Source organism: Metopolophium dirhodum, chromosome 9 (genome assembly GCF_019925205.1).
Source record: "Metopolophium dirhodum isolate CAU chromosome 9, ASM1992520v1, whole genome shotgun sequence".
NCBI classification, from domain to species: Eukaryota; Metazoa; Arthropoda; class Insecta; order Hemiptera; family Aphididae; genus Metopolophium; species Metopolophium dirhodum.
In genome coordinates this window covers 10,774,554-10,797,571 of record NC_083568.1, presented here as the reverse complement: position 1 = coordinate 10,797,571, position 23,018 = coordinate 10,774,554, and the positions used below count along the sequence as shown (strand labels likewise).

General features: G+C 27.2%; 1 protein-coding gene across 1 annotated transcript; it reads left to right on the top strand.

Moving 5' to 3' along the window:
• The first annotated feature begins 150 nt into the window (after positions 1 to 150).
• Positions 151 to 13,765, top strand: LOC132952117 (PH-interacting protein). The gene is made up of 27 exons (XM_061024277.1): positions 151 to 483; positions 590 to 648; positions 825 to 854; positions 921 to 980; positions 5,781 to 5,925; positions 5,987 to 6,079; positions 6,137 to 6,297; positions 6,352 to 6,528; positions 6,593 to 6,744; positions 6,843 to 7,175; positions 7,262 to 7,472; positions 7,533 to 7,745; positions 7,834 to 8,059; positions 8,173 to 8,256; positions 8,322 to 8,442; positions 8,581 to 8,743; positions 8,821 to 9,105; positions 9,175 to 9,372; positions 9,437 to 9,641; positions 9,710 to 9,868; positions 9,951 to 10,201; positions 10,272 to 10,423; positions 10,884 to 11,114; positions 11,385 to 11,568; positions 12,042 to 12,138; positions 12,203 to 12,433; positions 12,492 to 13,765. The coding sequence occupies exons 1-27, from the start codon at positions 426 to 428 to the stop codon at positions 13,271 to 13,273; spliced, it is 5,061 nt and encodes a 1,686-aa protein (XP_060880260.1). The 5' UTR covers positions 151 to 425; the 3' UTR covers positions 13,274 to 13,765.
• The last annotated feature ends 9,253 nt before the right edge of the window (positions 13,766 to 23,018 follow it).

Genomic DNA, 23,018 nt, shown 5'->3' with positions numbered 1-23,018 from the left:
AGTAACCACGGTTAATGATAGAAAATAAAAACTGAATAAAATTATGTCGAATGGTGATACCACTTAAGAGATATCGATACTTATTTGTGATATGCATGTTTGTTTATGTATAATGTTTATCATTAACCATGATTAATTATTATATACTATATAGTATTAGTTGGGTATTCAGTTTTGTACTTACGTTTTTGGGTTTTATACTTTTTGTCTATTGACAATTTACAACAGGTTTGTACTCGACGTTTTAGAATTTTAGATCACCACGATCCATTGACGAATGCGCATATTTTGAAGATATTTCCTGGAGAGTTTTTCCTTTAACTCGTTGTTTAATACTTGACCGTTTCGATCATCAACTATTGACATATTATTATATTGTGATAAAGATATTTTGAACAAAACTTCACTATAAATGATTCAAAGTCATGGATTTGGATAAAACATTTGAAATAATGCAGGGAGAAAACGACAGTATTAAATCTGGTAAGAAATAATAAAATATTTTCTTAATAATTCTTTATGAATTACTAATAAAATTCTTATTTTTATTTTGTATATCATAATAACTACAACATTTTTTTAATTGTAGAATTATTCTTTTTGATTGCCAAGTTTCTGAAGGATAGTCAATTTAAAAATGCTTTTGAAGTAAGTTATTTACATGAGTATTTTTAATTATTTAGTTTAAATACAATTAGACTGATATGAATGTAAAGCATTCATAGTTTAAACATCAACTAATACATAACATTCAGGTTTAAAATGTACTCAATTTTTTTGTAATTCTATCTATTCTATTTATTTATTTTATTTTTTATCCATAGGCACTTAAATTGGATTTGAACGAATCAAATGTAAGATAAAACTTTGAAAAATTATAATTAAATTGTATTTTCAGTAAATACGTATTTTATTTTTAGATTCTACCAACACGTATTGATTTTTTAGGAGAAGAAAACCAGCAAACTTTTGATGAACTGGTATTATATATTTATATATTATTATTTATTATTTAAAATATTAATACAATATAAAAAACTTCCGATAACAAATTCATAGAAATAAATACACTTCACCAGCAGTGTGACAAAAAAAAAAAACTAGTTGATTAAAGTTTATAAGGTCCTTAAAAAGATATAATTCTAATATTAAGCATTACATCTATTTCTAAAAATTCATGAATTTCATCAAGTATACAATCATTTACTTTGTCACTACACTTATAAGTTACCTGATATGAAATAATAATAAAAAATATATTTTATAACTAATAAAAATAAAGTTAAACAAAATTTCACCTAGATACCTCAGTACCTACTTGTTGAATACCTAATATACCTATACTTAATGAAATTCATGAATTTTTAACTATATAATATATAATTATGTTAAACTCTTATTATCGGTTAATCATAATGTTTTATTGCTTAATACAATTAACGTACCAGGCAACCAATTTTTATGAAATTTTTTTTTTTGAAATTATGGTGTAAGAAACTACTGAAAACATTAATTTGAAGTTATGATTGTGTTAATAAGTTATAATTCAAATTCATAACTTTACACAAATTAATGTATTTCGAGTTAGAAAAAAGTACATTTAGTGGTTTTACTTGCTTCACAATTCACACCTCGTTGACTGCTCTGCTCCATAAAATGAAAACATTCCTCGATTTGGTATGTTAAATCATTCGGATTTGGTCACTGGGTAAAAAGTAATTTTTATGTCTGCAACTGGAGACCTGTCAGGGGCACTCATCCCTACAGACAGTTTAAATTGTAAATATTCTTCGATTTGTTTTGCCATTTGCCTAATCCTTGTGGGTTGTAGGTAGGACAAATAATTATACCAATTACAAATACATAACATCTATGCGTACATACCTAGAATCTACCAATGTATAAATAGTAATGCAACATAGCCACAAACATTAAATTCCTATAACTTTTAAACTACTTGTTACCACACATTTTATTCTGAGCAAAGCAATGAATGTACCTATTGATTTTACAATAATGTGTGTGTTAATATTTTTTTTGTACACGATAAATAGTCAAAATAATGGTTTGGTTTTTAACTTCAGTAACTTTTGTGGTAAGAAAGTGAATCTAGTTACTGCAATTAGGAGTTAAAAATTCCCAGTAGTTTTAAAAAAGCGTCTTAAAAAGTAGTTTTAATAATAAAACAATCAAGGAAAAATGGGAATTTTTGTTGGAAACAATTATTTTTTTTGTGTTACTAAACTAATAATTACAACATTGGATATTCACTCGAATTCTCAAGTAGCTATTTTCTTATTTTATGTAATTCAAAACTGAACACTTAAAGTTTATATCATATGTTTATTTTATAAATTCCTATACATGATAAAATTTTCAAAATATTTTGACTCATTTTCATTTTCAAGTTTCAATTTTTTTTAGTTTTTTTTTCTATAAATGTCAATAACATTTTATTTGTCGTGTCAAAAAGCTTGAAAATGTAAGTATATTATTTCTTACTGTATACAAATATGATAATAAACAAATAATAATAACTCAACTTAATCGGCTACCGTATTAATAATAACAATATAAATATAATGTAAAATATCCTAGGCTCCGCTCAGAATCGTTTTTTGTATACAATGATATAATATTATCATTGAATTCAAATTTAATGCCATCCAATGTAGTCACCCACTTATAACCTACTGTACAGCAGAGCAACTTTTTTTTAAATTATTAATGATAAAAAAATTTTTTCACTAAGTGAAACTTTGAATTAAAAAAAAATTTGAGTGTAAATTCGCAATAGTTTTTTTATGAGGGGCTAAAGTTAGAATTTTAACAAAATTTGTCAAAATCAAAAAAATTTGTAAATTATTTTCAATTAAAAATTCATTAAAAATTTTTTTATATCTAAGATTTGAAAATTTAATACAAGGTTTCTCATAAATATCTCTTACATTAACCTTAGATCATATACTATATGTTTAATTAAAGATGTTAATAAAAATATATATATATAAACACAGTTTTTTAGTATAGGTATATAAGTTCAATATTAGATATTTTAATGGATAATAATAATATTTTAAACCATTGTTTTTGATGTGACAAATACGCTTGTACAAAAAATACTTAATGAACTTGAACTTATTAGATTTGAAATAAAAATACTATTTATTTTAATTATAATTAATATATTTCATTTCTACTAAAATCATTTGAATTAACACCAAAAATATCATTTAACAGTTAAAAAAATTAGATAAATATAGATACATATTGTCATTGAGAAAAAATTTATGGGGGGGGGAGGGGTGGTCATAATACGTTTATATGATAATTTCCTATAAGATTTAAAAAATATTTTGACTCTTTTTCAACAATTTATGGTTTATTCATTTAAATTTTCATTTTTTTCTTTTTCTTTTTCTACAAATGTCGGTAAAATTTGTTTTGCTTGTTAAAAAAGTTTGTAAATTCAATACGAAGTTCTTCCATAAATTGTTCATATACCAATTAAAAAATACCGAACTACTGTCGTACAAATATTTTGTATGCATTTGGTGTTCAAATGTTGATAAAATGTATCAAAATCATTCTAATTAAACACATTCATTACAGCAGGGAACCCCAACTTTTTCCAACAAGTGGGCTACATTAAAAATTTAACGTACCTGGTGATTGACCATTATTTGTTTAGGTATATTATTTATATTATTACATGCAGCATAATAATATTCTTTTATTATTTATCCATAAGAAAATTGTGTTTTTCTTCACTGGTAAATAATTTACTTTGTATATAAAGCATAAAAGTGTATTTATCTCTTAAACTTTATGATTGCGCACATGATCAACGGATATTGATATAATTAATTTTTAATACAATCGTCTAAAAATCGACTAGTCTATCGCGACCCATGCAATATAGTAACCCACTTATCCACCCTTTCTTGTACCTAATTAATGGTAGGTAATGGGTATTATTTTCATAATTAGTATTACAACTTGAATTTGTTATTTACTCAAATAATACAACATTTTAACAGCTCCAATACAAGATAACAAAAAGCATTGTCCTAGATCAATATTTAGAATTGTCGAAACTGCCAACTCTGGCCCACCAATAAAATCCTCTTTGGTATACCCTTGTGTGTCGTTCCGGTTTTGATGAAAATTCGTAATAATATACCATGTTTAACTAATTATTGTTAATAACAAATATTTGAGCAGATAATAAATTAGTTATAATTCAATTAATTTAATGTCTTAATAATTTCTGTTTAGAATACTTTTAAAATGTCCAAGAATAGAGTTGACATCTAATTGTTTCTGTACTTTTTTATGGTTGAATTGATTAGTTTAAATAACATTGTAATTTTTAATGTTGGAATTATTATTTATGAACAAAGCGAGTGGTTCTAATACCTATATGTGTAATGACTAGGGTTCGGATTTAAAGGCAATATAATCAATAAAAAAAGCATTTAAAATGTAAAAAAAGGCAAATAAAGGCATTTAATTTATATAAAAAGGCAATTCATAAATATACTACAAAATAAAAAAAGTGAACATTTTTTAAACACTTTCAATTGCACACATTTTGAGAAAAATACAAATTAAAAATTAAAACTGCATGCAAAATAAACTAGTTGGTATTAAAAAAAAAAATTGACTACCATGTACTTTGATAGGCTGTCTTCAGTAAATACCAAATACTCGATAAGACGATATCGATAAATATTGCGAATAATAAAACCCATTTGTAGCGATATACGCAAGCTGTGTATAAAATTATAAATCAACTGAAAAATTAAACACAAAATAGGCATTTATAAGTACAAAAGGTAAAAAAAGGCAAAAAGGCATTTATAAGTAAAAAGGCAAAAAAAAAAAGGTTCCATCGTCTAATAAATTAAATGAAACACATTTTTGTATAAAAATTATTTTTCTATTATGATTAATAAAAGAAAGGCATTTGCCTTCAAATCCGAACCCTAGTAATGACTAATGAGCATAATGCTCAGCCCCCATTCTCCAGTAATTACACTAAATTTCTGCGTATACATGAAGTACAAAATATATCTAGGTTTATACTTTTATAGGTATGTTTAAGGTATATACTATATAGGCATAATAATATTTACAAATATAATTTATGCAGAAATTCTGTTTACTATAATCATTGATCAAAATAAATTTAAACATTCAACAATCTACAAAAATGTATGATAAATATATAATTTATCTATTAACTCACATTTTACATGTTTTAAATAAGGTGTTATGATCTATATAATTATTTTATCTTTGTGTATTTTATATAGTTTAATATAATAATTAAATTAAAGAAAAGTACTATACTAAGGATATGTATGCAGTGGTGTGCTGAACGGGGTTTTATGACACCTAGGCATCATGGTGGAATTTTTTTTAGGGGGTGGTGTGGTTGGATACATTATGGTAACCAATAACATAAAACAAAAATTAAAATATTTACAGTCACATAATAATTATGTGTACTCAATATTATATTAAGGGGATAAAGAGTGGGTAAGTACTGAAATATATGGTGGGCATCATGGTTTATAAATGTTCAGTACGCCACTATATGTATGTCCCCATACAGTCCAATTAGATCCCTCTTTGTTATTAAATTTACCTATATAAAATAGTTTTATGATCATAAATCATAGTTAATTAATGCTTTTAACTAGCAAACATTTTATAATTAGATAGAAAAATAAATTGTTATACTAATATACTATTTTTAATATATTTTTTTTTAGGAACGAAAGTATAATCATATTAAATCAAATCACTTGTTAGACATTTGTAAACGCATCAGATTATTAAGCAACTATGAAAAATCCTCAGTTCCAGTGGTTTTCTCATTACTTGGAAAAGGAAGCTTTTCACTTGTTAATACACAAAGTACATTTTTCATAAACTATATTATTTGAATTAGTATTTGAAATACTTTTCTGTGTTCTAGAAAAACGTAAATACCTATCACTCGCCGATTGTGTTACACGTCAACATAATGCTTTGCCATTGCCTCCTTTACATATTCGAGGTCAAAACATTGGTAATTATTTATTAATACCACATCTGTCCCATTTATTTACTTAAATTATTATTTCAGTTAAAGTGCTATTTGGTCGTGAAACGTCTGGTTCAGTTGATAAAAGATATTTACTTCCTGTATCTAAATTTTCAAACGTGGAGTTTCATGGGCGAGTTCTTGGCCATTTAACCGCCGTTTACTGTGTCTGTTTTGATACAACTGGAAGATATATAGCTACTGTATGTTACATATAATTACAATTTAATATTATTTAACATTTTTATTTATTTCAGGGAGCTGATGATTATTTAGTTAAATTGTGGGAGGCTAATACTGGAAGACTTTTATCAACCTTAAGGGGGGCTAGTGCTGAAATAACAGATATAGCAATCAACACTCAAGCCACATTAATTGCAGCTGGAAGTATGGACAAAGTATTGAGAGTCTGGTGTCTTCAAACAGCTAGACCAGTAAGTTTTAATAATAAGTTTACAAATAAAAATCTATGAACACAAATCCAATTATTTTATTTAGATTGCTCATATAGTAGCACACGCTAGTATGATTGTAACTGTTAATTTTTGCCCTCAAACATTTAACGGACTTGGTTATATAGCTTCTACTAGTACTGATGGTTCAGTTGTGTTTTGGCCATTTCGATCTAGTAATGGAAATACAATTTTTGAGTGAGTTGTTGAATTATTTTATCTTTGAAGTTTTAATAGTAATATATTTACATATATATATTTTTTATAATACTAAACATTTATTTTTATTCCTACAGATCTAACTTAACTGTTTACAATGAACGCATGAGACCTGGTAGTGCCAAAATACTTTGTGGTGCTTTTTCAGCAGGTGGTGTAATGTTTGCTACAGGTAGTGCTGACCATAATGTTAGAGTGTACAAAATGACTCCCCCATCACCAGATGCATCAGCTCCAGTGCGCTTAATGGAGGTCGAAGCTCATTCTGATACTGTTGACTCTATACAATGGGCTCATAGTGGTTTACGATTTAGTTCTGGCTCAAAAGATGGAACAGCTTTAATTTGGGCTTACAAAAATCAAGAGTGGAAGTACAAAACATTGCACATGACGACAAAGTTAAAAAAAAAGTTAGTTAAAGAAAAATATTTATTTATATTTAATACATATTTTAAAGAAAAACAATTAAAATAAACTATAAAATAATTTAATTTAGTCTTGGGGAAAAAAAATCTGATGAAGAACTAAAACAAATTAAACCATCTGTAACATACTTATGTTGGGATCAGAGTGATCGTTGGATTATTACTGCATGTACAGACATGACCATAAAAGTTTGGGATTCATTTACAACTGAACTCCTACAAGTGATGACTGGACATAAAAAAGAAGTATATGTTTTAGAATCGCATCCATTTCATTCTAAGGTTTGTATGGGATTCTCTGTATTATAACTTTTTTATAAGTTAATAAATTAATTTTACTAGATTTTATTGAGTGCTGGTCATGATGGCAAGATATTTATATGGAATATTATAACTGGAGAAGTATTGGTATCATTTCAAAATTCCATTGAAGGTCAAGGTTTTGCTGCATTATATGATGCTAAATGGTCACCAGATGGGACAATGTTTTCAGTGACTGATTCACAAGGTCATTTATTAACTTATGGACTAGGAATACCCTCGCCTCGCAGAAAAGTATATTATTTTATCAAAATATTTATAATTTATCTTAATTGGTAATTATTATAACTTTCAGTAATAATAAATAATAAATATGTTCTAGGTTCCATATGAAGTATTTTTTCATACTGATTATCGACCATTGTTACGGGCAGCAGACCATTCCGTGTTAGATGAGCAAACTAACATGGAACCACATTTAATGCCTCCTCCATTTTTGGTTGATTCCGATGGTTCACCTTATCCTCCAGAAATTCAAAAACTAGTTCCTGGAAAAGAAAATGAAGGTCTTTTACAATTAGTGGCAGATGTAATAATTAATGAACTGGGTTAGTAACCATTATCATATTTCACCTTCAAAAATTCAATAAACAAAGCATTACCAATGTAAAACCGATAAATTCCATGCTTTGCTCAAAATTTTAATAATATTTTATTTTAGGCCGAACTGAAGTTATTGGAATTCGAGGAACTGCTAATATGAATACTGTTGAGCATTTATCTAACAATTCACCTAATCAGTCCAGTATGTACACAATTGTTATTTATTATATATTAATATTAACTTAATGAAAATCATTATATTTTTAGGAGTTATTAGTTTACATCCATCAGTAGAACAAAATAGTAGTTCATTTTCGTTTGAAAATAGACCAAGAATTATTTGTAAGCCATTAAAACCATCAATAATGGATCAAATTCAAAATCGAATGTATGTTATTAATGAAAGTTCTAAAGGTCCACTTTATACAAGCATGATTATTGTATTATTACAGTATCTTTAAAAACTTAACACTGTATAACATTATGTTAATTAATATGTATTATATATTAATAAATGTTTTTCTAGAAAAATGTTGGGAGTTATGGAAGAAGAAGAGTTTACTTTAGAAAGTAATAAACCACTAGTAGTTGATGAAAAACCACAAGTTTTATCTGTGAAGCCAAAAAAAAAACCTCAAGCAAAACATTCATATAGTACCAGAGCAACTAATGTAGAAAATGATCCACAGGTTTTTAAATAGTTATATTTTCATTAATATTTCAATATTGTAGCAGCCAAAATATTATTATTTAAATTTTATTTTAGGAAAATAGATCATCATCTAACCCTGAATCTGAATCTGAAGATGCTGATTATACAGATGGAATTGGTTCAGATGGAAAAGTTGAATCATTGTCAGATACTGATTCTGGTACTAGTTCAGAATATTCTGATTGGGTGGCTGATAGTGGTACCAATCTTGAACCCCCTAAACGTACTCAACACCGAAGACGCCGTGTTAAGAGACCTACTACTCCGCCTTCATCGCCATCACCTCCGTCATCTCCACATGAAGGACCTAAAACTGTGCCTCCTCGAAAAGTACAAAAGGTAAATACTAAAAGTTAATACAATTTTTTTTTTTTTATAGTTTTATATAGTATATTATGTTTTTATTAGGATGTTCCAGAAATATATAGACCTTCTGAGTGGTTTTCAGAAGTGTTACCAAAAAAATCACCTTATTGTCCACAAATGGGTGATATTTTAATGTTTTTTGAACAAGGTTATAATTTATATTTAGAAGCAGTAGAAGCTAAAAAAGTTTACAAATTAAAAACAACACAATCCACTCCATGGGGGGAATTAGAACTTAAAGTAAGAAATATTTTGTAATATTTATAGAATTATATTTAATATTAATTTATTAATTAATGATAAGGAACCTCAAATGGTAAAAGTAATTGGAATAAAATATGAGATTAGACCACCTCGTTTATGTGGATTGCGTTTAGCTGTATTGAAAGAAAACGGGGATCATACTTCTTTCAGTTTTGACCTAAAGTACCATGATATGCAAGATGTAATTGACTTTTTAGTTTTACGTCAAACATATGAAGCTGGATTAGCCAGAAAATGGAAAGAAGGTTTGTTAATTTATTTCAATGTTTAAATTGTATGGTTCCAAGCTATTAACCATTTTAATTTATTGAAGGACAACGATTCCGAAGTATGATAGATAATGCTTGGTGGTGTGGTAAAATAGTTGAACAAAGTGCTTCCCGGTCACCTTTTTTGTGCTATCAAGTTCTTTGGGATAATGGTGAAAAAGAAAATTTAAGTCCTTGGGATATGGAGCCTGTAAACCCTAAAAGTATGGTTTGTTCAGTTTATTAATGTATTTTACTATTTCTTTCTAAATTTATGTTTGTTAATTATTATTATTATAAATAAAGGAGAACCGCTGAATGGTATGTCATTACCGGTGACTACAAAAGAAATGAAAGATATATTATACCGACCAGAGTCAGGTAATAAAGAATGGCCTAGTGGATCCCGAGATTTAATTTGTGACCGGATATTGAGAGGATTACATGATCTTATGGGAATGTCACTTGCAGAACCATTCCTTGCACCAGTTGACATACAAGAGTATCCATCTTATGCATATATTGTGGAATATCCTATTGATCTATCTATTATAAAAGTAGAATAATTTATAAATATTACAAACTATAGTCATAAACCTAATTCAATTATTTAATGTTCAATTTTAGGCAAGATTAGAAAATCGTTTTTACAGACGTCTAGCAGCTGTACAGTTTGATGCAAGATATGTAGCAAGTAATGCTGAAAAATTCAATGAAGAAGGTAGTGATATAGTGAGAAGTGCTCAAATTATCACTGAAATCTTATTGAAAATTATTAAGTATGTTTTACAGATTTTTATATTTATAATACTTTACTCTCAATGTGATGTATTAAATAAAACACCAGTTTATGTTTAAAAAATTAATTTAACTGTAATAACATATTAACTTTGTAATGACACAATGCGAACAGATTAACATTGTTAGTTCTATGTTATATAAAAATAATTAAAATTTAAAAAAATCATACACCCACATCGTCCCATCTTATCATATCAAATATCTATATTAAATGTATTACATTCAATTTTCAACATTTATGGTTCAAAATGTTGGTTTTCTAAAATAAAATGTATTCATGTTTAAAATTTAATTTCTCTAAATTTTCACTATGCTAAAATTTTCATTTCTCGTTATCTGTGAGGTATTGTTGGTATATAGACTAGACTACTAGAGAGTCAACTGTATTTTTTCTTAACACAATTTTTTATAATTTTGCTAAAACTTAAATTTTTACAGATCTTCTTCACCAGTTGAAGTTCCTTCTCTTTGTCGCCAATTACAACAAAATTATAAAAATAATGAAGAAGAAAAAAAAAATGTACTGACTGATGATCGATCACGTAAATTAAGGCCTAGATCATTAAGAGAAAGAAGTCGACGAGAATCTAATCAGCCATTTAATTGGAAATTGGAATGTAAAAACTTTTTGAAACTTATGTGGCTGTCAAAAAACAGTACCCCTTTCAGGTAAAAATGTAAAACTATTACCAATGATTAATCTAATTTTATAGAAAATATATTTGGTTTATTTAGTGTTGTCTATTAGCACTTATGAAATAATAATATTTAATTTATTTATGTCTTATAAAAATCAATTCAAGTTGAATCAGTTATATTCAATCTGTAAAGAATTTCTATCATGACTTCATGCAATTTTTTGTTAATCGTTTTAATAATTTCTATTAATATAGAGTAACTTACTAATGTGGAATATTCATTAAATAACTTATATTTTAGAGAACCAGTTGATTATGGTAAATATCCGGATTATGAACGAGTCATTAGTACACCAATGAATTTAACTACCATTCGAGAAGATTTACGTGGAGATAATTACAATACACCACTAGATTTTTGTGAAGATGTTAGAAGAGTATTTAATAATGCACAAACCATTTATCAATTTTATCCTGATGAAAAGGTATGTTTTATTTTTAATGATAATTTAGTTAAGATAATGGTGCATTTAAAAAAGTTATAATCTGGTGATTCATTGAGAATGGCCAGGAGTGACAAACTAGGGGATCTTTATACTCCCCAACTTACTGGTGAGGGAACATCGCACATGTATAACCCTAATATATTATAATATCCATTAGGTCGATAATACCAATATTATGTTTTAGAAATCTTCAGATTAAAATTGAATACTTTTTAAATGTTGTATTAACAATTTATTCAGGGTTATAACTTTATTACTTAATGAAAACATCTAATGAATTTTCATATAGCCACATAAAAATGGAAGATAAAAAATAATTAAACAGGAAAGTACCATGTTAAAAAATAAATATATATAATTTTATTTTAAACTTAAATCTTTATGTACCATTAAACTTAAACATAGCTATATTTATGGTTTATAACTAATATAAACATTTATTTATGTTTAAGTTGGAAAAAATTACTCAAGAAATGATAACAATGTCAGAAGAGAACATAACTCAAATCCTTAAAAATTGGGAAAAACAATCATCCAGACGTCCCACATGTATGTAAAATATTATAAGACAAATACATTTTTAAATAAATACAAATACATTTTTTCTATATAGCTATAGTGAGTCAATTAAGTTCACGCCCACAAAGAAGATGTCGCTTAAAAAGACAAAGAGACTTAGACAATAGCCCAAGTGAAGACGAAAGTGACGCTGATTTTAATTTAAGAACAAAAAGACCGCGTAGATTAAAAAGAGTTGCAATTAAAGAGGAAACTACAGATCAATCATCATCAGAAGAAGAAATAAAATTTGATCCTAACCAACCTTCAACAAGTTTTGCACATAGTAAGTTTTCTTATAAAGTTAATTATTTGTTTTTTATTTATATAATAATTTATTTTAGATGATAGAAGTGAGTCTAATCGTGTCAAAATAAAAAAATCAATGGATATGCCATCGACCAGTTATGAGATTAAAGAAGAAGTTCAAAGTGATGAGGAAACACCACTTAGGCGTCATTCATCAAGAATACGTAAATCTACTTACCGTGTACAAGAGAATAATGATGAAAGTGATGATGATGATGATTATACTCCTAATGAACCTCAGCGGCCAAAACGATTGGTAAAACCACATCCAAAAGATAATGATAATGATAGTGATGATGAAGTTATGCCTACCAAACCATCACACAGTAGGAGACTCCCAGTATGCGCAGAAAGATTTGAAGTACCACCTATTACTAGAAGACAAACTACAAGATTCCATGATGAAGAAGATAATGAGGAGGAAGATCAACCTACTAGAGCAAGAGCTACGCGATCAAGATTTCTAAACACCGAGGAAACTGATCAGAGAGGAACTAGAAATTTGAGAAAGAAAAAACGTTGGGATTATGCCAAAATGTTGGATGTATCTGGTGTAAGCAGTGAAGAAGGCGCTGATGACTGGAAACCTACACCAAAGTTTTCAAAAAAAATACCTTCCCGTCATAAAAGCCAAGCCAAAAAAAAAAGGAATTATACTGAACATAGTGATCAGAGCTGCAGTAGTGATGATAATAATGATGACGATGATGATGAAGACGATGAAGAAAATAGTGTTAATATAAGAGTATCTGTAAGTAGTAGAGGGCGGATTAGAAAATTAACAGCAGAAGCCAAAGCACATTTGTTTCGGAGATAATAAAAATTATTGTTGACTTTTATCATTTCTTTACAATTTGTATTATACGTTTTAATATTTTTTAATATTATGTTAAATTTGAATTGTCAATATAATATACAAAAAACTACAGACAAATATGATTATTGATAATAACATTCTATAAAATAATTTAATTATATTTTTAATTTACTAAGATACATTTAATACCTAATTATATTTTTATATTTATTAGTATGATATTGTATGTTGTAGAAATTCAAATTGTTGTCTTTGAAAATCTAGGTTTTATTTTTAATTAACTCTGTTTTAATAGGCGTGACATTCTTGTATTATAACATTAAATGTGTTAAATTGAGGTTACAATTTATAATATTGGTCAGGCGTATTTTGACATTTTCATTTTTATTGTTTTTATTATTTAAAATTATTATTTACAATTTTAAGAACAAAATGTAAGATATTGATTAAAAAAATAATTTTAAAATATATAAATAAGTATGAGAGCACCTATATTTTTTTTAAATATTTATTGTGTTTAAATTATTTAGTTTTTATTTTGTTAGTAACTTTAAAATACAAACTAGGAATTCAGGTGTAGTAATAGAGTGCTCTAGCTGCTCCTGATTTCCTGAAATGTATTGTATATATTTATTTAAAAGTTTTATGTAATAGGGAATGATTTCAAAGATAATTGAATTTAAAATAAAATAAAACTATTTATGTTCAATGTGCGTGTTGCTGCACCACACACAAATATTGTGTATGCCAGACGCCCGATGAATATTCTAAAAATATGTACTATTTTTTTTAATATGTTGTTGTTTTATAATATTGTTGGGTAAAAAAGCGTGAAAATTTAATATAAGGCTCCTGATATATCGTTCTAATAGCAGTTGAAAAATATTAAAAATACATAGGCACAATTTTTTTTTATAAGCATTTAAAGTTCAAATTTTGACAACATTTATCAAATTTATAATTTATTAATTATTTTGTAATTAAAAATGTATAAAATGTTTAACTTTTATGGCTAAAGATTGAAAATTTAAAACAAGGCTCCGAGTAAATAGGTTATATATAAATTACTTTATTCACAATAATATCATCAAATATACTTGGTAAAATCATAGGCTGACTGACCGTTTTCGCTCAGAATCGTTTTTCTTATACAATGATATTATATTATTGAATTCAAATTTAACACCATCCATTACAGTGACCCACTTGTAACCTACTGTACAGCAGAGCGACATCCACTTATCCACCTTTTTAAACTTCAAAGCTATACTAATATAGGCTATATTTGGTCAACCACCTCGACCTCGCTGTTTCGCAATCTTTTAATTAGTAATTTACTTAACTTTTCCAAAACAACCCCCCTGAAATATAAAACTAGAATAAATAAATATATTACAGATCACAAAGATTTCTGTAAAAAACATATGATTTATCAATAGACCAAACAGAATGTAACAGAAAGATCTAAAAAAAAAATTATGCTACATAACGTATGACAAAAATTATGTGATAAGTAAATAATTTAAGGAATATACTCATGCCAGCAAATTCCCAAAAAAAATATTTTTAAAAAAGTTATTACGTAAATTAAAATAATTAAAATAATTTAATAAAAAAAATTCTAAAAAATAAATAACTTGATTTATATAAATGTTTTTACCATCAAAAATGTTCTTATAATCAGATTCATAAAATGGCTATTTTGAATTTATCCAAAAATATTTAAATCTTATTTAATTTAATTTTTAGTATTAAAAATAAAAAAAATTTTAGTATATTATACGTGTAACGCGAGTGACTATAATTTATGTATAAAAATAGGTAGTGTAGGAGTGGTACATTTTGTTGTGAAAACATGAGAGAATAGGCCACTGTATGATAAGAAATAGTGAGACTGTGACAGTGGCTATAGAAGTTAATTTAGGGGGAAAATGAGAGGTGAGAAGACTGAAGAAGAGATGGATAGACAGAGTTAAGTTCCGGTGGGTTTAAGTTAAGTTCCAGTTGAATTAAAGTTAAGTTCAAGTGAAGTTTTATTAAAGTTAAGATCCAGTCGAATTAAAGTTAAGTTCTAGTGAAGTTTTATTAAAGTTAAGTTCCAGTTGAATTAAAGTTAAGTTCCAGTCGAAATAAAGTCTAGTAAAGTTCAACTAGAACTTTAATAAAACTACACTAGAACTTAACTTTAATAAATCTTCACTTGAACTTAACTTTAATTCGACTGGATCTTAACTTTAATAAAACTTCACTAGAACTTAACTTTAATTCAACTAGAAATTAACTTTAATAAAACTTCACTTTTAAGTTAAGTTCTAGTTGAATTAAAGTTAAGTTCCAGTCGAAATAAAGTTAAGTTCAAGTGAAGTTTTATTTAAGTTAAGTTCCAGTTGAATTAAAGTTAAGTTCAAGTGAAGATTTATTAAAGTTAAGTTCTAGTGAAGATTTATTAAAGTTAAGTTCCAGTTGAATTAAAGGTTAGTCGAAATAAATTCAATTGGAACTTAACTTTAATAAAACTTCACTTGAATTTAACTTTAATTCGACTGGATCTTAACTTTAATAAAACTTCACTAGAACTTAACTTTAATTCAACTAGAAATTAACTTTAATAAAACTTCACTTTTAAGTTAAGTTCTAGTTGAATTAAAGTTAAGTTCCAGTCGAAATAAAGTTAAGTTCAAGTGAAGTTTTATTTAAGTTAAGTTCCAGTTGAATTAAAGCTAAGTTCCAGTCGAAATAAATTCAATTGGAACTTAACTTTAATAAAACTTCAAGTTGAATTAAAGTTATAATAATAATATTAATAATAACCTACTAAAGTTGTATTATTTTTTTTTTTAATTTGATGAATTATTAACTTTTTTAGCTAATGAGTTTTTAAAAAAAAATATAAATATGGTTTAGTGCAATAATTAACATGAAAATAGATTGTGTACAGATTATAAATAGGTACCTAATATATTAAAATGTAACATTTTTTTAAAATATAAAAATGTTTCAAATTAGGTATTCTAGATAGTTTATTGATACCTAATATAAATAACCTATTCTTTTTAAGTTTCTATCACAATATAAACCTATATATTTCATATAATTTACCTATATTATCTTTTTTAAAAATCATACCATAATCTTTTTGACATTCTTCCAACGGTTTAGAAAGCGATGGAGATAATGAATGACAGTTATTGCGATTTGCGTTCAGTAATAAAAATAACACAATAATCAATACAAAATTAAAATATACAACTATACAAGTAAATAGGTTTACCAGAAACAACTTCTTAATCTGAGGAATAAAAATTAATATTCTTGTATCATTACTCATAAGTAATTTATTCACAATACATATATATAACAATTAGTTTATATTTGAAAGCTGTTGTGTAATACCAGTATAAATAGTAGGTACGATGAGATACCTATCATAATTTTTAAACATTGTACAGTACATTATTTATACATCAAATCTATAATTTCAATATCTTATACTTTATTAATTAATTTTAAATAAAGCTTATAAAACTAATGTACCTAATATATAATATTATAAAAATATATAATTTTAATATAAAATTGGTTAGAGGTAGAAATTATGACTTACGAGTTGCGGGTGGCAAGACGACTTACATGAATAGGTACATGATAGCCGATAGGTAGAACAAACTATTGCCCCAATTAGGACTTTCCAGTATTTTTCAGGAATCAACGAAGATTTATTTGTAAACTAAATCAATTGATCACAGACTTTTTATTAATTCTTATATTAAGAAACCTACCTACCAAAAAATGAACCAAAATAATAAATAATAAAAAAAAATTTTGTATTTTAAAAACAATATCAATTAAACGGCTTTTCAAATTATTATGAAACGGAGACATTGGTATTTTGTATTTATAAGTGTATATTAACATGATGTATTCGATTCCACTTACATAACCACCATATACATTTGAAGACGTTAGTGTTAATTTTGTTGCTCCCAAAACTATATCGTTTTATTTTGCTCAAGCTCATGACAGACAAAAAATAATAAAATAACTTAAACTAATATTCATATTTGGTCAGCAGTTTTAGTTAAAGTAGTTCTATACTTTTATATGGAGTTTAATAAGCGATTGATGCTGTATAAAAAACGTGATTTTGTATTAAAACTTGAGAATTGAACATTTTATTCAGTAAAATATAACAAAGTAATTTTGTCAAACAACAATATACTTATATACTCGTATACAATAGTAATATAATGTAATTACTACCATCGATAAGTTATTACATTTAGGTAAACCAAAAAACAAAGATTTTGAAAAACACCTAGCACTGCGTATCCAATAAAGACGCTGTGTGCCAGTACGACGTCGTTACAGCACCCGGACGGGTGATTTGGTTTTGCGTAAAAGGGAGAGGCGTACAAATTTTTTCTATGAAGGGTACAAATGGGTGCAAATCGGGTATAAAACAACAAGATATGTTAAGGGGGGGGGAGGGGGGTCTTGACGATTTATTCGTGCCAAGACGGCGCACCTAGAGAAATGTCTCATATTTATCTATGTGAATTGATATGTATCAATAAAAACGTCAGAGACTCGTTGCTCGCTTATATGTGATTCAAATTGTTTACACTGGTGTGCTGGGCATGGGATATGGATCCATCCATAGTATATATGATCTAAGCCCTAAGGTGTCAAATCAATAATCAATAGTTTAACTCAATAATCAAACACATAAGTTCGGCGACCAACTCAGCATCTTTTTATTCAAAATGTCCTAATAAGTCATAAGAAGGTTAGTTAGGTAAAACTATGGTTAGTTGAAGCTATGGCGATGATAGACGACTATCATCACTGGTCGTGAGCTTTGCAATGATCTTTTCCTACTATCTGTTAAGGTGTGCGATATTGTAAACATAACAATGAAAGAAAATATTTAAATATTATTCGTTAGGTAAGGTTAGGCTCCCGGGTCAGGCTATAGGGTAGGAAAATAGAACCTAACTAATTATCATCATTTTTAACACGGTTTGAAAGATTGCCGGCTAGTGTAATTTAAAAACCTAAATACAGTCAACCATAATTAATATTTTTTTTACCACAAAATACAATAACAATTTGTTTTAAAATATGACAAAATATTAATATAAAAATTAATTAGGATCGACGGTGTATATAGGGTTTTAAAAGGTACCTATCTATATGTCATTGTAAATAGAAAATATATACAACCATTAGTTTTAATTTAAAATATGGCTTTGTGTTTTGATATCCTATAGACTTAGAACTCCCAATGTTACCTCCCACTTTTTTCAAATTGTATTAAATCTAATTTCTAACCTACAACATTATTTGAAACTTCTTTTGCTTCTTAAAATTGATTAACCTCATATAATTTTCTTTGCAATAATTAAAGTTAATTCTTTAAATATTCATTTTCATACATTTAACTGCTTAAACTAATAAACTCTGATAATTACCTATGCATTTAATTGTATTTAATCTTTTAAAATTATAATTAAAAATTTACTGCAGCCCCAGGGCCCAGATTGAAACACAATAATATTTTATAATTTAACATTAAGTTATATCCATAAATTATATAAATATTTGGTGATATCCTTTTAAATATTACCTATAGTACCTAAGTACCAAATCTAGCTTCGCACCCACGCTAATTTTTCAATTTTTTTTAACTCATAACAATAAACTGGATATCACATTAAACTCTTTAATTAAATGTTCATTCAATAAGTTTAGACTTTCCGCTACAAATACTTTATATTGTGAATTAAAAATATTAAAAATGTTTTCACTTCATTTTCATTAATTGTATGTTTTCAGGGTTTGCAGTTTTGCACCTTACTTAAGCATAAACTATACAACCTAATACTACCAAATCCTTCTCATTGTATCCGCTTTAAGCACAATATAATTATAATACTATTCCTGAATTAAAAACTTTTTTTGCGCACTTGTGACCTGATTATGTATTTGTAAATTGTTATGTCAATTTAAATTTAACCTTCATATAATTTGTATTATCCAACGTATTCAACAAAAAAAATATGACCACCATTTTTTTATAATATAATTTAGATTAGGAATAGTTTTCAAACAGTATACTGTCATTAATTATTATATCATTGTAAGACTCTGTATTAATATTGTTCCATGTTCTTATTTATCCCTTTATTTTGTTCCCTATATGGCTATATAGGTACACTAAAATTTACTTAACCAATATTATTATATTAATTTAATATCTTATTTCTTATTTGTAATCCATATCATTGAAATAAAAAAATAACATGTTGTGTTTCCTAAAATATAAGAATGTGCAATTATATGGGTCAATCACGGGTGTAGATTGTATGAGTATAATATGTATATGTATACTTAACATTAAAATTGTTTAGAAAAAATATCACGTGAGAACATGGAACGCTGTTTCAGCAGATTCCAGAAGCGAGAGACCAACGAGTACTCACTTCTCACGGACGCACAGTAACGACGCAGCAGTGCAGTATTAACTAAAAATCGTAGTGTAGTAAACTTGTCCGGAAACTATTTTCTGTTTTTTAATATAGATTTTAGACGTTTGATTTTAATAAGCTGAGTGTAATTTCAACAGTGATAAATTGTTTGTGTAATTATTTGCTCATTATATTTATCAACTGCCTTATAATAGTTATAACCACTGCAGCGACGAAGACTTCAATCGTATTGTGTTTTTTCAGGTAAAACGTGCACAATCATAATATATACTGTCAAAAAAAAAAATCCAACAATAACATTCCGGTACAATATCCAATATCTGTTTTTATAATACCGTATTAGGGTACGTAGGTGCTATTATTTTGAAATTAACTTGTATTTTACTTTGTTTTAATACCTATGTATAAACCAAAAATTATATTCATACAAAAAAAGGTAGGCAAGTGGGTAGGTACCATTTAAATATCTATAATTTCGTAACAGCAGTATACTACTTATGAGAAAAACCTTGTTTGGAATTTTCAATTCATAGCTATACAAATTTATTTTTTCTTTGTAAATTAACCTACAATTTAATCTATACCTATAGGTATTATCTTTGTGTAATCTAGGAATTTTAATGTGTGTGTATAGTATATATTATGTGGTTATACGTTATGACAAATACATAAAAATCGTAAACGCGTTTTATATATGTCGTACGTGTCGTATTCACGGGTACGAATAAATGAGTCTGCCAACACTATGTAGATACCTATCCGTTTATGAAGGACGGGTAAAAACCAAGGTGTATAGTGTATGCTGTATATTGATACACCTTAGTAAAAACGTATACGTCTTTGACGAATATGGTAATGGTGGCCAAACTCAGCCGTTTTTAATCCATATTAAATTAATATCCGATAATTTATTTTTGTAACAGACCGTGGTCAGCGGGGCCTTTATTAGTAGACTTTATTTATTCCGGAGAAATCATGATCACTGAAAACAATTTACAGGTAGTAAAATATAATGTTTGATTTTATTATAGAAGACAAAATTATTTAAATTATTTATTGTTTATAGCTCAAGATTTCGTCCCCGTATTATTCGTATCGCATATAATTATTATTTTATTTAATATTGTCATCCACTCACGCTGGCTCAACTCACAGTGGGCATCTGTACACATGGCACACCACCACCCGGATCGGTAACCCTTATATTATAAATTGTACGCACAATAAGTTATTTATAATCAACGGTAGAAGTACGATTGAAAATGGTCATTATCGTCGATACTTTTTTGTCTATAACGCTTAGTTTTTATAATTCCAACGTGTTCAATCATATTATTGTAATCGAAATTATCGTTTGAGATGCAAATAACCCGTCAATAATAATAATTAATATGATAGGTAAGTTACGTCGGAACATTTGTGATGCAACACAAATATTGCTATAACATTGCAAACTTTTATCAACAATCTTACGGGACAGTGCTTACAAGTAACATGCAGCCGTTGTAATAATAATAATTAATACTCAACAGCTGTTAGCTAATCATTTTTCTCATATCGAAAACAAAAGTGCCACATCCGAGTATTTTTAGTTGTTGTTATTAGTGCGATTTGTTTGATGTGAGTAATAGGTACGTCTATGATTATATTAAATTATTTTTTCATTGTAAAAAAAGCAGTGTTTATATTATTATAACGTATGCTTAAATCGTGACTTATTTTTTTGTTTATCCGTAAGACGTAAGCGCAAAGATGCTCACGAACTATATAGATATTGTTGTATTTAGCATAAGCTCGCATAGTCTTTACTAATAAAGTGTCTTATATTATTTGTGAAACAAATATTATTAGATAGGTACTTAAATTATTTGTAGCAGCCCTAATATCTAAGGTTGGTCTATTATATTAATATATTATTATTATTATTATTAAATTTATTTCGTAGGTAGCGAAATAGCTGGCCAGTCTACTCACAGACAAAGCCGTGGGTTATTATTAATAGCTATTATTTTATGACCGCATCAAGCGATCGCTAAAGAGCCCACATATTTCCACTCGATCACTCCCATCACTTGTATCATATAATACCTTAACCTAGCTCCTATTTTGCTACATCTACTAAAATTTACTAACTAAGACGTAATATTAAATGTTGATACAAATTATACATAAATGTTTATTCATACATGTACCTACTATAATATGTATTACCTATGTATTATTATAATATGATGCATGATACAACAACGTATATCGTTATTATTATTATTATTTATCTGTTTATTTATATTTTATTCACTAACACACAGTTATACGCACAATCAAACGTAACTATACAGTTATTATCATACATAGTATACTCACCAATCATTACGAGGCTCGTCAATTTTTCATGGCGACCCCGCCCTTAATGGTTGAACTGCTTATCACTTACCAGTTACCATACACACTTCTTATAAATCGGTAAAATCAACAAGGTATAGGATCAGCGGCGTATTTAAGAATTGTTATAGGAAGGGGATGGCCATTGAATGGCATAAAATAAAGTGGAGGGCTTTGGACCCCCCCACACCTCCTCTAACCTCTTTGAGGTTCCAAAAACTTACTCACTGCAGAATGCTGTATACAGTTTACGAGTAATACAATAATACATTTTTACAAAAATAATAGTGTCATAATATTTTTTTATAAATGTTGTCAAAAATTGAACTTTCAATTTTATAAAAAAAATTGTGCTTAAGTATTTTAATATTTTTCAACTACTATTGTTTCAATATATCAGGAGCCTTGTATTAGTTTTTCATGCTTTTTGACCCAACAGATACAATTTTATTGAAAAAACTAAAAAAAATTGAAAATTGAAAATGTCCGTAACCGAACAGGTTTCGAGATGAAAACAGTCAAATTATTTTGAAAATTTTATCAAGTATAGGAATTATTGATAAAATAAACATATGATATAAATTTCAAGTATACTGTTATAACAACAGTTATTCGTTTTTGATTTACAACAAAATAAGAAAATCGATAGGTACTTGAGAAATCGAGTGAATATCCAATAATGTAAAAATTTGAACTTCAAACGCTCATAAAAATTTAATTTGACTTTCTCATTGACATTTTTTTGTTGACAAACTTATAAGGAATCTTGTAATACATTTAAAATAATTTTTTCGTGATTTTTACGTATTTTGTAAAGAAATGAACTTTAAATGCTTATGAAAAAAAATTGTGACCATGGATTATTAATATTTTTC